Source organism: Notechis scutatus, chromosome 1 (assembly GCF_049901735.1).
Source record: "Notechis scutatus isolate UNSWTSFEM ecotype Mainland chromosome 1, rNotScu1.2, whole genome shotgun sequence".
Taxonomy (NCBI): domain Eukaryota; kingdom Metazoa; phylum Chordata; class Lepidosauria; order Squamata; family Elapidae; genus Notechis; species Notechis scutatus.
This window is the reverse complement of record NC_142009.1, coordinates 158381274-158394246: the sequence shown is the minus strand read 5'-3', so window position 1 is coordinate 158394246 and position 12973 is coordinate 158381274. Positions and strand designations below refer to the sequence as shown.

At 38.3% G+C, this 12973-nt stretch overlaps 1 protein-coding gene and 1 long non-coding RNA gene across 4 annotated transcripts in view; one reads left to right on the top strand and one right to left on the bottom strand.

Moving 5' to 3' along the window:
* Positions 1–1317: 1317 nt before the first annotated feature.
* LOC113429437 (cytochrome P450 2K4-like) overlaps positions 1318–12973 on the bottom strand; it is a 41118-nt gene continuing 29462 nt past the window's right edge. For 2 of the 3 annotated variants that reach the window (XM_087949151.1, XM_087949153.1), the window contains 3 exons: positions 12137–12321; positions 9095–9236; positions 1318–4563 (listed from right to left, as the gene is read on the bottom strand). In XM_087949151.1, coding sequence (XP_087805277.1) covers positions 4379–4563; positions 9095–9236; positions 12137–12321 — 512 coding nt within the window. In that variant the 3' untranslated portion in view covers positions 1318–4378. The remainder of the gene's footprint in view (positions 4564–9094; positions 9237–12136; positions 12322–12973) is intronic. The other variant, XM_087949152.1, reaches the window with a different exon arrangement.
* LOC148133067 (uncharacterized) overlaps positions 8197–12973 on the top strand; it is a 57950-nt gene continuing 53173 nt past the window's right edge. Inside the window, exons 1-2 of the long non-coding RNA XR_015746425.1 lie at positions 8197–8284; positions 9797–9879. This is a non-coding gene — a long non-coding RNA (uncharacterized LOC148133067). The remainder of the gene's footprint in view (positions 8285–9796; positions 9880–12973) is intronic.

Sequence of the window (12973 nt, the reverse complement as noted above, 5' to 3'; positions counted from 1 at the left end):
GTCCCAGAGAGCTGACAATGAAATGTTTTGAGAGGCTGGTGAAAGACATTATTGTATCCAGCCTCCCACCCACATTTGATTCCTGTCATACTGCATTACTGTCTGGCTTAGAAGCATTACTGCTTCGAACAAGAAGGCAATACGATTGGTGAGGATGGCAGAAAAGATAATTGGTCATTCACTCCCTTCTATCCAGAATATAGCACATAAGCAATGCTTGAGCAGAGACTGCAGGATTGTCTGGGACACTACACATCCTCTTCACAACCTTCTGAGAAGCGTCTTTGTGGTATCCAAAGCAGAACATCTAGAATCAGTCAGTTTTATTCCATATACAGCATCAAACTTGTGAACACTCAGGTTTCCTTTTTCCACTACATATTTATGTATGTGTGTATATTTGTGTTATGTGTGTGTTTGGGTAGATATATACTCTCTCTCGAGTGTATTGAGAGCAGGCAACAGAATTTCTCGAGAGCAGGCAACAGAATTTCATTCTTAATGTGTGCTGGTGTGCTCACAGTAACAAAATGACAATAATCTTATCTCATCTGATCTCATCTTATCATTGTACATGAAACAATCAAAGGTCCAAGGTTGCCACAGTGGCCATGAAATCTTGAGCCATCTGTAGCATAGCAATAGTTACACACATACCCTGCACTGGAATATCAACCCAGGTGGACACTTTACTATGACTTCTTCTCCTCCCACAACATAGACCCCCAGTCAATTCCCAATAATATATGCCAGATCATCCATACTACACACCAAACTGGCTGATTTGGAATCAGCAAGAAACCTGGGGCCATGGAAGTAACTTTACTATCTACATTATATAATGAGATGGGCTAATATGGTTTTTTGACAAGTTGGGCAATTCCTCCTATTAGATAGCAAAGAAAGTAAAGCTTCTTTCTAAGAAAAAGGAAATTCTTGAATGTTGCTGAATCTCATTTGTCCATGGAGATTCTAAGACATCTAGGTCATGGTTGTCCCACAGGTACTTTTTCAAAAGGCAATTGGACTTTATATTTCCTTGAAGGTGTTTTGCTTCTTGTCCAAGAAGTTTCTTCAATTCTGATTGAATGGTGGAGGATGAAAGAATTTGTATTGCTTGCAGTCATCTGGTCATTAGCACTCAGTTCTACTTCTTGAAAGTTGCTCATTTGTTATCCAAATTAATATTTTGGTCAGAATTTCCTGATTATGCTAACAGGTTTAAAGCAAACATTTTAATCATAATTATCATTACTACTTCTATCACAACTAAATTCTTATATTTTGTAAAAAAAAGAATATAATTTAATACAAATATTCAGTTGAATATTATTTATTGACTAAATTTTTAAAGCTGCCCATGACCATTTCAGAGGGACTCTGGGTGATGTACAAGCAAATACATAAATTGCAATAAGGACAATTACAGAAAAATAATACTGTTTTTAAAAATGTAATTAAAATTACATTTCTTAATGAAAGCAAGAGACAAAAATTAAAGACAAAAATAGTAAAATAGTAAAAAGGAAAGGAAATAAATGGCCACTGGAAAAACACTTTGCTTTTCATGATTTCCCTACTATTCTTCCCTTATCAGAATCTACGTTTCATGAAATTATAGATTATTTCCATTTCCATTTATCTTCTAAACAGCACATGAAATATAGACAATATTGAATTCTGTTGTTAAATATTGCCTAGATATAGATATATTGATGACTAATCCATATATTGTAATATAATGTATGTATATATCAAGTATAAGTAATGTATATATCAAGGGTGTCAAACTCAAGGCCTGGGGGCCAGATCCAGCCCACAGGGTGCTTAGGACTGGCCTGTGGGGCCATCTGGAAATGGCAGAGGATCGGCCTGCAGTGCCCCTGCCAGCAAAAATGGAGCTCGGGAGGGCTATGCACTCTCAGGTCCCATTTTTGACTGCAACGGCCTCCTGCAGTCCTCTGCCAGATCAGCCCTCTGTGACAGAGGCCAGCAGGAGGCTGTCATGGCCAAAAATGGGCCCTGGGAGATATGCATGGCTCACTCGGACTCCATTTTTGTTGGCAGGGTGCTTGGGCCACCACAAGAGCCCCCAACACAAGTGATGTCAAGATGGCCATACCCACCCTCTTCGGCGGCAGGCAGGAATCCGCGACCGTGCCTGGTTTCTGCCTGGGCTCGCTACTGGAGCGCCCCGAGCCAGCTGGCTTCGGAGCTAAGCCACCCCATAGAGGTGGTGAAGACGGGGAGACCCAGCAGGGTCAAGGGGAGCCACATCTCTCCTCCTCAGCTGGCTAAACTCTCTTTCCCGAAGGCGGTAAGAGCGGCGGTCAGAAATGGCCGCCTCAAAGAAGCACTCAACTGGAAAAGAAAGTGCAGGAGGAAGTTAAGAAGTGAAAGTTTTTGGTTGACCGGGACAAAAAGCAACAACTAAGGTATCCTGGAATTTAAATTTTACAAAGGATAACACCACTCCCAAAGAAGAGTCAGAAGCAGCGAACGAAAGGGAAAAGGGAAAGTTTTTTTTCTTCACTCTCCTTCCCCACGTTGACAACGAGAAGAGCTGAATAAAGAAATCGGAAAAATCCTCTTTGGCACCAAGAGGTAATTAAACTGGAAATATAATTAAATGCCAAAGGGACAATAAAGATTTCTGAATATTAAAAATCCTTTTTTTGCTATAAGTGGTAAGGGAGAGGAAAAGAATAAGAGCAGGACTTGGAAGGAGGAGATTGCTTGGAATTTAAAAGAATTTAAAGTTAAATCTTAACAAGACTTCTAAAAGATACATTTTAACTGGAACTTTGCAACTAAATAGTAACCCCAAGAAGAGAAAGGGAAAAAAGAAGAAAGTGTTAAAAGAAACAGCTTGTGTGTATTTGGATTGTTTGGTGACTTTGGGATTTTTGGTTATTATATTTGAATGACTAAAAACAATTGGGTTGTTTAAAAAAAACTTTACAATGGCATCACTTCTGGATGAACTGAAAATCGAATTTAAAAAATATAAATAAGAGGAACAAGAAGGGAAGGGTTCCTTTGGCTCCATTTTTCAATTCTTAGAAATGTTGATTGGTGTTCACAAGAAACAAGAAGAAAAGACTGCGCAACAAGAAGATTGGGACAAAGAAGAAGCCATTTTTAATGAACAAGTAATTCTATCTGGGGAAGAAAAGGGGGGAAAGAAAATGGAGAATTTAAGATAAAAAAACAGCCAAAAAGGGGAAAATAATGTGAAAAGTGGATATAATGTTGGAAAGCAACAGAAAAGGGGAATACAGAAGAGGGAAATGGAGGTGGAGAGACAGGGGGTAAAGGGGAGAGAGAAGAAGAAGAAGGAAGGGAAGAGAAGTTACAAAGGTCTGGAGCAAGATGTAAAGAAACAGGACTTATTTAGAGATAATGGGTGAAAATTTAACTGAAAAGGGGATTCTGTAAAGGTACATAAGATTGTATTGTTATATTTGTAATAGAAATAATGTTAGAAAATTGGGAACAACATAGGATTAAAAAGTGGAATAAAATAGTCAGTGTAATTTAGTGAAACTTTTGTGAACAAAATAAATGAAATGAAATAAATGAGAGAATTGAACTAGGAAGGAATGGGAACATTTTAACTACTCAAGGTTTTATAAAATATAAGTAAAATGGGGGGGAAGTAATTATGAAAAGTTTATAAGTGTTCCCATAGAAGTATGATACTTATTTGAAAAGTAATGTGTAAAATGTTTAAGATTTAAATGAATATTAATATTAATGATAGAATTGTATTGGTATGGATTGTTGTTTCAATTATGTTATATATTTATAATTGTTTCTTTCTTAAAAATACATTGTGTAGTTTTAGAATGTACCAAGCAGAATCCGAACGGAAGTTATTTATTATATTAAGTGTTATAATTTTAGGGGAATGATATAAAGGCGTCATACTCCAATCAGTGATCACAGGAGAAATTTTGCTTAATGAGAAAAGATAATAGACAGCTGAAACAGGACAGACAAAGAATATAAGTATGATGATTCGAATTGAGATGAAATAAATAAAATAAAATCAAGAAAGTTGAAAGAGGGGAGAACTTATATAGAAAATGTAGAATGGTAATAAGATATGGAATGGAATATAAAAATGAGCATGAACTTGAATTTGTGTCTGCACGAAGAGATGTAACCCGGATCAGGCTGCTTTAAAAAAGGTGTTTTATGTTTCTATGTTCTGTTTGTTTATGTTTGTTTTTAAAAATCAATAAAATTTTCAAAAAGAAAAAAAAGATGGCCATACCCACCCTGACCATGCCCACCTTAGCCCCTGAGGTCAAACAAAACTCTGAGGCAGCCCACAATGAAATTGAGTCTGATACCCCTGGTATATCTTGTCAGATCAGCGTAACACAGCACAGGTCTTGTAAGGCATGGGAGGGCTGGTAAGTCCAACACTAGGGGTGAGGTCCAGGTCATCTTTGGATATTCCTGGGGGTGGATGGAAGGTAAATTTCTGCAGGAGGTTGGTAAAGAAGAGGAAGAGCTCCATTTTGGCAAGGGTCTCACCTGCACATATTCTTCGACCTGGAAGAAAGCATAGATGGCAAAAACAATGAGGGTTTATTTTTATTTTTTTGTAAAAAAAACAAACCCTATTTCACAGGTTTTCTCAATGTCTTGTGCCTCTGTCTTGAGTGGGGTGGGAATGGGAGATATTTATAGAAGTAAAAAATATTAAAAATTATTAAAAAAAAATCATTCTTTGACCTGCCATTGCCCAACAACCAAGTTACCACTGCACCACCAAGCCATCCTCACAGATGGTGAGATCAAATTAGATGTTTGCAACTGATTAAATTTGAATCCCACCACTGAACTGATTCATATTAATGATAGTTTAATGTGATCACTTTTTGTGGCCTTCTGACAAGCAATGTCAATGAGGAAGCCAGATTTATTTAATAACCATGTTGTTACCTTAACTGCTGCAATGATTCACTTAACAACTGTGACAAAACAGATTGTAAAATGGAACAAAAGTCTCTTAAAAACTGTCTTGCTAAGCAACAGAAATTTTGGGCTCAATTGTGGTTGTAAGTTGAGGACTTCCTGAATTTTGAGAACTATTAAATGGCAGCAGATTTCTGAATTTGAAGATAATGTCAAAAAAAATGGGAGATCAATGCCAACAAATGGAGTAATGCCCCTCTTTTAACTATCTAGATATCACATTTCATTGGTCCTGCAGATGGAAAACAGGTGTAGACTTAAGTTTGTGATCTAGATAACAGATAATCAGAGTTGGAAGGGATCTTGTAGGTCTTCTAGTCCAACCCCCTGCCCAAGCGGGTGACCCTGCACCATTTCTGACAAATGGCAGTCCAATCTCTTCTTGAAAGTCTTAAGTGATGATGCTCCCACAACTTCCGAGGGCAAGCAGATTCCAGAGGAGGGCAATTAACATATTGTAGAGCAAGGTGATATCTCAGATATTTATGGAGCCAAGATATGTGTTGGGATGAGTAGGTTATTACTCAATTGGACAGAGTGAAAAAATAACTTCATGGGGAAGATTTTAGGCCTTCCTAGGCATCCCTTCTGCTTATCTAATTGTCTGCTCTTTGGGGTGGGGTGGGGGAATTTAGTTCTTGGAATAAAAGAGAAAACTTCCTTTAACCTGATTTGGAAAGTCTTCTTAAAAGGATGCTATTAAATATCCTATTGGTTGGTACAGTCACCTATATTGGGAGGGTGGAGCTGGCGTCATGGTGGTATGATGTGCGATCTTGAGGCTCCAAGATTACCGCCGATATCTCCACTGTTGGATGGTCCCATCGGACCTAAACCATTCCATAGAGATGGTGACAGAGAAGGGCACATCCTGTCGATCCCAGGGACATCGCAAAGTCCCTGGTAGATCCAGGAGAAGCCCTTATTTTCTGGCGGCGGAGAGGCAGCCATTTGAGCTGCTGAAGCTGAGACAGCTCCGGAATGGAAGAAAGCTGGAAAGAAAGTGTGTCAGTTTGGTGAGATAAATTTCGACTTACTGTTTTTTTGGAGAGAACACCCTAAAAGACTTAAAGTGAAATTAAAAGTGAAGATAAAAGAGGTCAAGCAGCGAGGTTAAGCTTAAATTAAACTGTAGGTTTTTTTTTCTTTTTATTGGAACCTGGAATTTGGCAAAAGCTTCTCAATTTTAAACTGGACTGGTCTTTTTCTCTAATTTTCATTTGTTAAATACCTTCTCTGAAAGTCTCTTTTGATTAGAATTTTTTTTTTAGATTTTTCATTTGAGGTTTATTTTTTTCTAACGACTTTACTTTTTTTTTAATCTATTCCTGGAAGTGAAGGGAGATAAGTAACACTGCCATCTAGAGGCTTGGATACATTGTTTTTTTTTTTTACTTGTTTATACATTGGCGTTACATTCAAGGACTCTGAGCTTTTTACTGAAAAGATAATGGGATGAGCATGGTAGATTGTTTATAAAGGTGCTCCTCTGTGAAACTACTGATAGCCAGAGTCTGGAGTTGAAATTGAAAGAAAGAAGTTTGAAGTGATCTTGCAAAGAAGACTGGAAATTCTGTTTTGATTTATCAAAGAGCCTTGGACATTTAGTGGCAGTGGTTTGCTTTCTGACAGAACTGCTTGCTATCCTTTTTTTTTTCTTCCCCTCCAGCTGGATTTTTATGCTTGGACGTTAGCGTTTTGATTCAGGAATTAGAGTATATTTTTTTCTCTCTCCTCTTGTTTTGCCTTACCTTTTGAATTAAGGGAAATATACAGATTTCTATTTTTTAAATTTCCTTATTATTATTTTTTTACTCTTTCTTCTTTTTACATTTTTTTCCTTTTTTATATAATTGGAACCAATTGGATTAAGGTATACAAGTGCCTGATGATTTTTTTCCCCTTCCCCCTTTTATTTTTTTATTTTTATTTTTATTGGGGTGGTAGTTGTCTGCTCGTTTCTTTTTTCCCTCCTCTTTTTATCAAGCATTACAAGATGAGTAGAAAGACAGCAGCCTCAGCTTCCTTAATACCAATTTCCTCCTCTTTACCATCTGGAGGACAATGAACAATACAGATGATGTTGCAACAGGAGAAGGAGAAGGAAGTGACACTGCAGATGATTATGAGATACCTGGTTCATATTACCATATGTGGTGGACATGTCTGGATGCAAAAAGATATTGGACTAAAATCCACACATGGCTGGAAAAAATGATAATGATAAAATGATAAAAAGATATTTTTATTGGGAATTATACCGAAAATATACAATAAAAAATTGAAACATTTGATTGTAAATGTTTTAACAGTGGCTAGAATTGTATTTGCTAAGAATTGGAAAAATGAAAAAAATACCTATGCAGGAGGAAGTTATTAAGAAAATTATGGACTGTGCTGAAATGAGTAAATTGACATTTGAAATTAGAGAACAAGAAGATAAACAATTTTATATGATATGGGATTTATTTTATCAATGGTTAGATAAAAAGATATGGTAATGAAATAGACTAGGAAATTTCATAATAGAAGACCAATAGATTGAGATAGAATAATATACAAAAATATATAACCATTGAATGAATGTATAATATAAATTTATAATAACATCTAGAATATCTCATATAAAATGATGGAACAATAGTTTTGTCAAATGACTGATAAATAATTGATAAATATATATGTTAGATTGACAATTTGAGAACCTATACAACCTGTGAGTAAGGACTATGAAAGGATAGCACAAAAGAATTGTAACCAACTGACACACTGTATGTATATAACTGGAAGATGGTTTTATGTTTTTATGTTTTGTCTGTATATATTTTGTCTTAAAAAATAAAGATTTTCTTTAAGAATAATAATAATTATAATTAATTATAATTATAATTATTATAATAATTATAATTATAATAATTATAATTATAATAATAAAAAGGATGCTATTAAATATCCTATACAGTCACCTATATTTTTACCCTGGTACCATTACAAGTACTTTTTAATATACAAAAGTTCATTTAGTAGAATGTTGAAGTTACAATGGCACTGAAAAAAGTGAAATTATGAGAATTTTTCACACTTACTACCATTGCAGGTTCCTCACGTTCACATGATCAAAAGGGTCTAGGATGACTTGATACTGCTAGCTCAACACAGCCAGCTGGAGGCAGCCTTCTCACCACCGCCAACTCACTGCTGCCATCTCTTTGCAAGATATCTCAACACCAGAAATTTGCTGTGGGGATAATTCACTGCAGGTGCTGGATGGAAAGCTGGATGGAAAGCTGGACGGGTGAGCGAGCAGGCTGTCCAAGTGGGGGCAATGACAGGTGGGGAGTGGAGTTGAAAGCAATGGAATGGAGACAAGGGCAGGGGGTGGGGTGTCAAGAGAAGCCACCACCACCCTACAACTTTGCTTAATGTTTGAGGGTGTCTTGCTCTGAAAACAAGGGCAGCTTTTGGGAAGCAATCGGGTGGGATGTCAGCTTTTTTAAAAACTAAAAAGGTTCGTTTTGAATTGCATTCAAATCCTGGCCCATCAAGCCGATTGCAAAGTTTGCAGCTGCATTTACTTGTGGTCTGAAGCATCACAGAAATTGGGCTGTATGGACCAGGAAGTTTGGAGTCCAAACTGTAAAAAACCCTCTTCTCAGCATTACTCTTTTCATGGGATCGGTTTCAGCTTGGGGGGACGGGACATTTTGTGCTCTGTCACATTGCTATGTCTTCTGACTAAAAGCTTAAGAAATGCTAATAAAAGCTTCAAGCTAAAAAGACCCAAAGTCTGTGTTTGTCTGAAGGCTCCAACCAGCCAGAAAGGCTGAAAGACGAGATTCATCCTGGACTGCCAAAAGGATGGTGGTATTAAGCGTAGCAGGAATAACAGTAATTCATGCCCAGAGCTGAGGATTCCCCTGGCAGACTCTGGAATCAACATACTAGTCTGTCAGTGAGCCTGGCCACATACCTTGTCCATGAGGCCTAAACTCTGTCAAAATAAGGTCTCTGAGATCAAGCTTTTATCAGTTGTTGTTTTTTTCCAAACAAGATGTTAAGGGTTGCCTTTTTATAGAACATAAACTAGGACCCCAGAGAATCTCACCTGCAGAAAATGGCATGAATGCATCCCTCTTCACAAACTTTCCTTCCGAGTCAAGAAAATGCTCAGGATAGAATTCATGAGGTTTCTCCCACTGGGATTCATCATGGAGCACAGAAGTCAGCAAGGGAATGATGTGTGCGCCCTAAAAATTGAAAGTATCAAAGATGATATGAAAAGGAATATGTCCATTTAGTGCATGGCTATAAAAAATAATCCAGGGATTTTGTGAAGTGTTGTAAAATGTTTATTGAGAAGTAAAAACTGGGCCTGGAACAAGATTTTATATTAAAAAAAAAAAATCCCCATCTCCATTTTTCCACACAATGAATGCACCTCAGTTTTAAGCATCACTTTTTTTTCCTTTTGACTTATATGTTTTATTTATCATTTGGCTGTACACTGATTCATTTTAACAACAACACCCTTTCTAGACTATAAATGTGATTTTTAACCTCTTTTTACTGCTTTGCTTTAGAGTGATGAAATAGTTTTGCTTTTGCTGGATGGAAACTGATGGCTCCAAAACTTTCCCTTTGATAGTGAAATGATTTGATTGGATTGGATTTATATTTGCATCAATTTCTACTGCAAGGATTTTGTACTTTACTAGTTTTTAAAAGAATCTGGCTATGTGATTGCAATTTATATGTATGTTTGTTTTTTTAAAATGCTCATTTTTCTCTTTTTTAGTTTTGCTTACAGAGGAACTGAGAGGGACGATATGGCTGAATAGACGTCTAGAGCACCACTAGCAGAAGACAAGGGATGATCTCGATTGAGCACAGGTAAGAGCTGCTATTAAGGCCTACTTCGTGGCAATTCAGGTGGCAAAGGGTACACTAATTGAGTCTGCAGATAATCGACCAGCAGCCCTTTTTAAGGTGAACCTCCTAGGGAAGGAAGATACGGAGGTCCACCTGAAGGGGTACACTGAGAAATTTGTTGATTTTCTGAAAGACAAAATCACTCAATTTCATTCTCAGTTAGATGCTGACATAGTTGCTGGTCCAGTAGAAGAACCTATGGCAGGTTCTTGCCTTGTTACCTTGTTAATGATTTGACCCTGCTGCTCCTGAGGAAGTGGACAGAATCCTAAAGAGTATGTGCATAAGCACCTGTGTTTTAGACCCATGGCTTTCCTAGCTTGTGAAAGCTTCCAGGGAGGTGACATGCAGGTGAATTCTGATGGTGACTAATGCTTCCCTCCAGAAGGGGGAAATGCCCCAGCACTTTAAGTAGGCTGTGGTCTACCCTCTTCTTAAGAAGTCATCACTGGATTACCCCCTGTTGGATAATTTCAAACTCCAAACTTCCCTTTTTGGGGAAGGTGGTTGAACAGCAACTCCAGATGTTTCTGGTTGAAACAGCTTATCTAGATCCTTACCAGTCAGAGTTTAGGCCTGGATATAGGAAACAAACAGTATTGGTTGCTTTTTTTAATGATTTCTGGCTGGAGTGGGATGGGGGGGTAGTGCACCAATTCTTGCTCTGCTTGACTTCTCAGTGGCCTTCGATACCATTGACCATGGTATCCTTCTGAATAGGTTTGTGGGGGGGGGGGAATGGGGAGCTCTGTGCTATCCTGGTTCACTTCCTTCCTCTGTGGCTGCTCTCAGTTGGTGTTAATAGGAAGTGAGAGTTCCAGCCTTGTACACTGCTTGTGGGGTCCCATGGGACTCAGTACCCACTTTCTGCTTTTTGCTTAACATCTACATGAAGCCATTGGGTGAAATCATCTATCATTCCTTGGACTGAGTATCATCAATATCCTGACGGCCACCAGTAACAGTATGTCTCAGCCTGTGGTGATTTAAGCGATGCCGTGACCTCCTTCTCACAGTGCCTTGAGGGTGGATGGGGCTGAATGGGGAGCAACTGAACCTTGGCAAGACAGAATGACTCTAGGTTTGGGGTTCTTTGGTCCATGGAAATTGCCACCTTTGGTCTTGGATGCGGTGGTATTGCTACATACAGATCCAGTGCATAATCTGGGGATTCTCCATTGACTCATGACTCCTGCTTGAAGTGCAAGTGGCAGTCATGGCCAGGAGGACCTTGCACATCTGCAGATTGTGCACCATTTATACCCTTTCTTAAACCAGTAATTCCTCTCATGGTCACTCATGCCTTAGTAACCTTCTGTCTTGACTATTATATCTGGAAGCTCCTGTTGGTCCAAAATGCAGGGTCACCTCTGCTACGGAAGCTGCATTGGTTGCTGAGTTGCTTGGGACCAGGTTATCTGAGGGATCGTCTCTTGCTGATTACATCCACCTGGTCCACTAGAATGGGGAGGCAAGGAGTTGTGAGTTTCCTCCCCTAAGGAGTTACATCTGGCAGGACCCAGAAGAAGGGGTTTCTCTGTGGTGGCCCCCTCCCTCTGGAACATCATCCCTGCAGAAATTAGACTGGCCACCAGTTTGGCAATCTTTTGGAAGGCCCTGAAGACTTGGTTTTGCCAGTGGGCCTGGGGAACCCAGAGTGCAAGGGAGCCCATCAAATGCCTTATTTAATTTTATGCTGCTGCTGGGATGGGGTCATTTTTTATTATATTTTTTTTCTGTATTATATTTTTATTGATTGTAAGCTGCCTAGAGTTGCCATAAGTGAGTAGGCAGCTATATACATTTTCTAAATAAAAAAATAAAAAATAAGTTCTGTTTTACTACATTGAAACACTTTACCTTACACTTGTGGAATCAAAATTCAGGACCCAAAACCAATATTCAAGGCTGACTGAACAGAAGAAGGGGCTATAAAGCAATAAACTAAGAGAGGGAGAAATGAAAGAATGAAACAACGGAAGAAAGCTTCTGTCATATATCAAGATGTAGGGCAGTTTGGGAATGCCAGATGCTAAAGAAAAACATCTACCATTGGCATTTAGAGAGGCATCTATGGAAATTGTTCTAATAATATAACAGTCTCCGGTCTTATAATTTCATTTAGCCAATTCCATTCAGGAAAGGTCTGCTTTTTTCCCCATCACATTGTACACAAAAAACTAGCCTGTATATAATACATTAAATTTAGACTGATCACCTTGGGGATGAAGAAGCCTTTGAAAGTTACATCCATGGTAGTTGCATGTGGTAAATTGGTGGGAGCAATATCACCAAACCTTTGAATTTCATGAATTACAGCATCAGTATAAGGCATTTTGGCTCGGTGGTCTGTCCTTGGCTGGGTATCACCAATCTCTCTTGCAATTTCTTCTTGGACCTTTCCTGGGAAAACAAAATGATCAAGACGATTCCTTTTTTGAATTTTGTTTTAAATGGGAGTTAATGTATAAAAACTCTAATTCTGAATGAAAACAACGATCACTGACTGTAATCCTTGAATGAAGGCCTTTCAGACAGTCATTCATGCATTATTTACAAATTGACCACTGTAATCTGCTGTACATTTGGAAGACTTGTAGTCGTCTTCATAGTAGGATTCTGAATGCAATTCAAGTGCTAGTGAGATTGTCCAAGTGGAAATACTTTGGGACCATCAATTAATGGCATCTAGTGGGACTCCAGGAAGCATGCCTTCACGGAACTGATGCCTACCCTCTGCAAAAGTACCATCCAGAGATCCAGATTGCTGGCACTCTGATGTCATTCAAAAAACTATTGAAGACTTGGCTTTCTCCTGGACTTTGTGATAGGTTGAGGTTGGAGCCCTGACTAGATAGGTTTTGGTTTTTCTAGGTCTTCAGGCCATTTCTGATTTTTCTTTCTTTCTTTTTAAACTATAAGCCACTCAAAACCACCAGCAGTCATATGTTCCCCAGATTGCTCAATAAAAGCAAAATTGGAAATAAATCTTTGGAGAACTGGTCCTAAACCATGAAGGAACTTTGTTACATATTAGAGGAACACAGCAAATTCA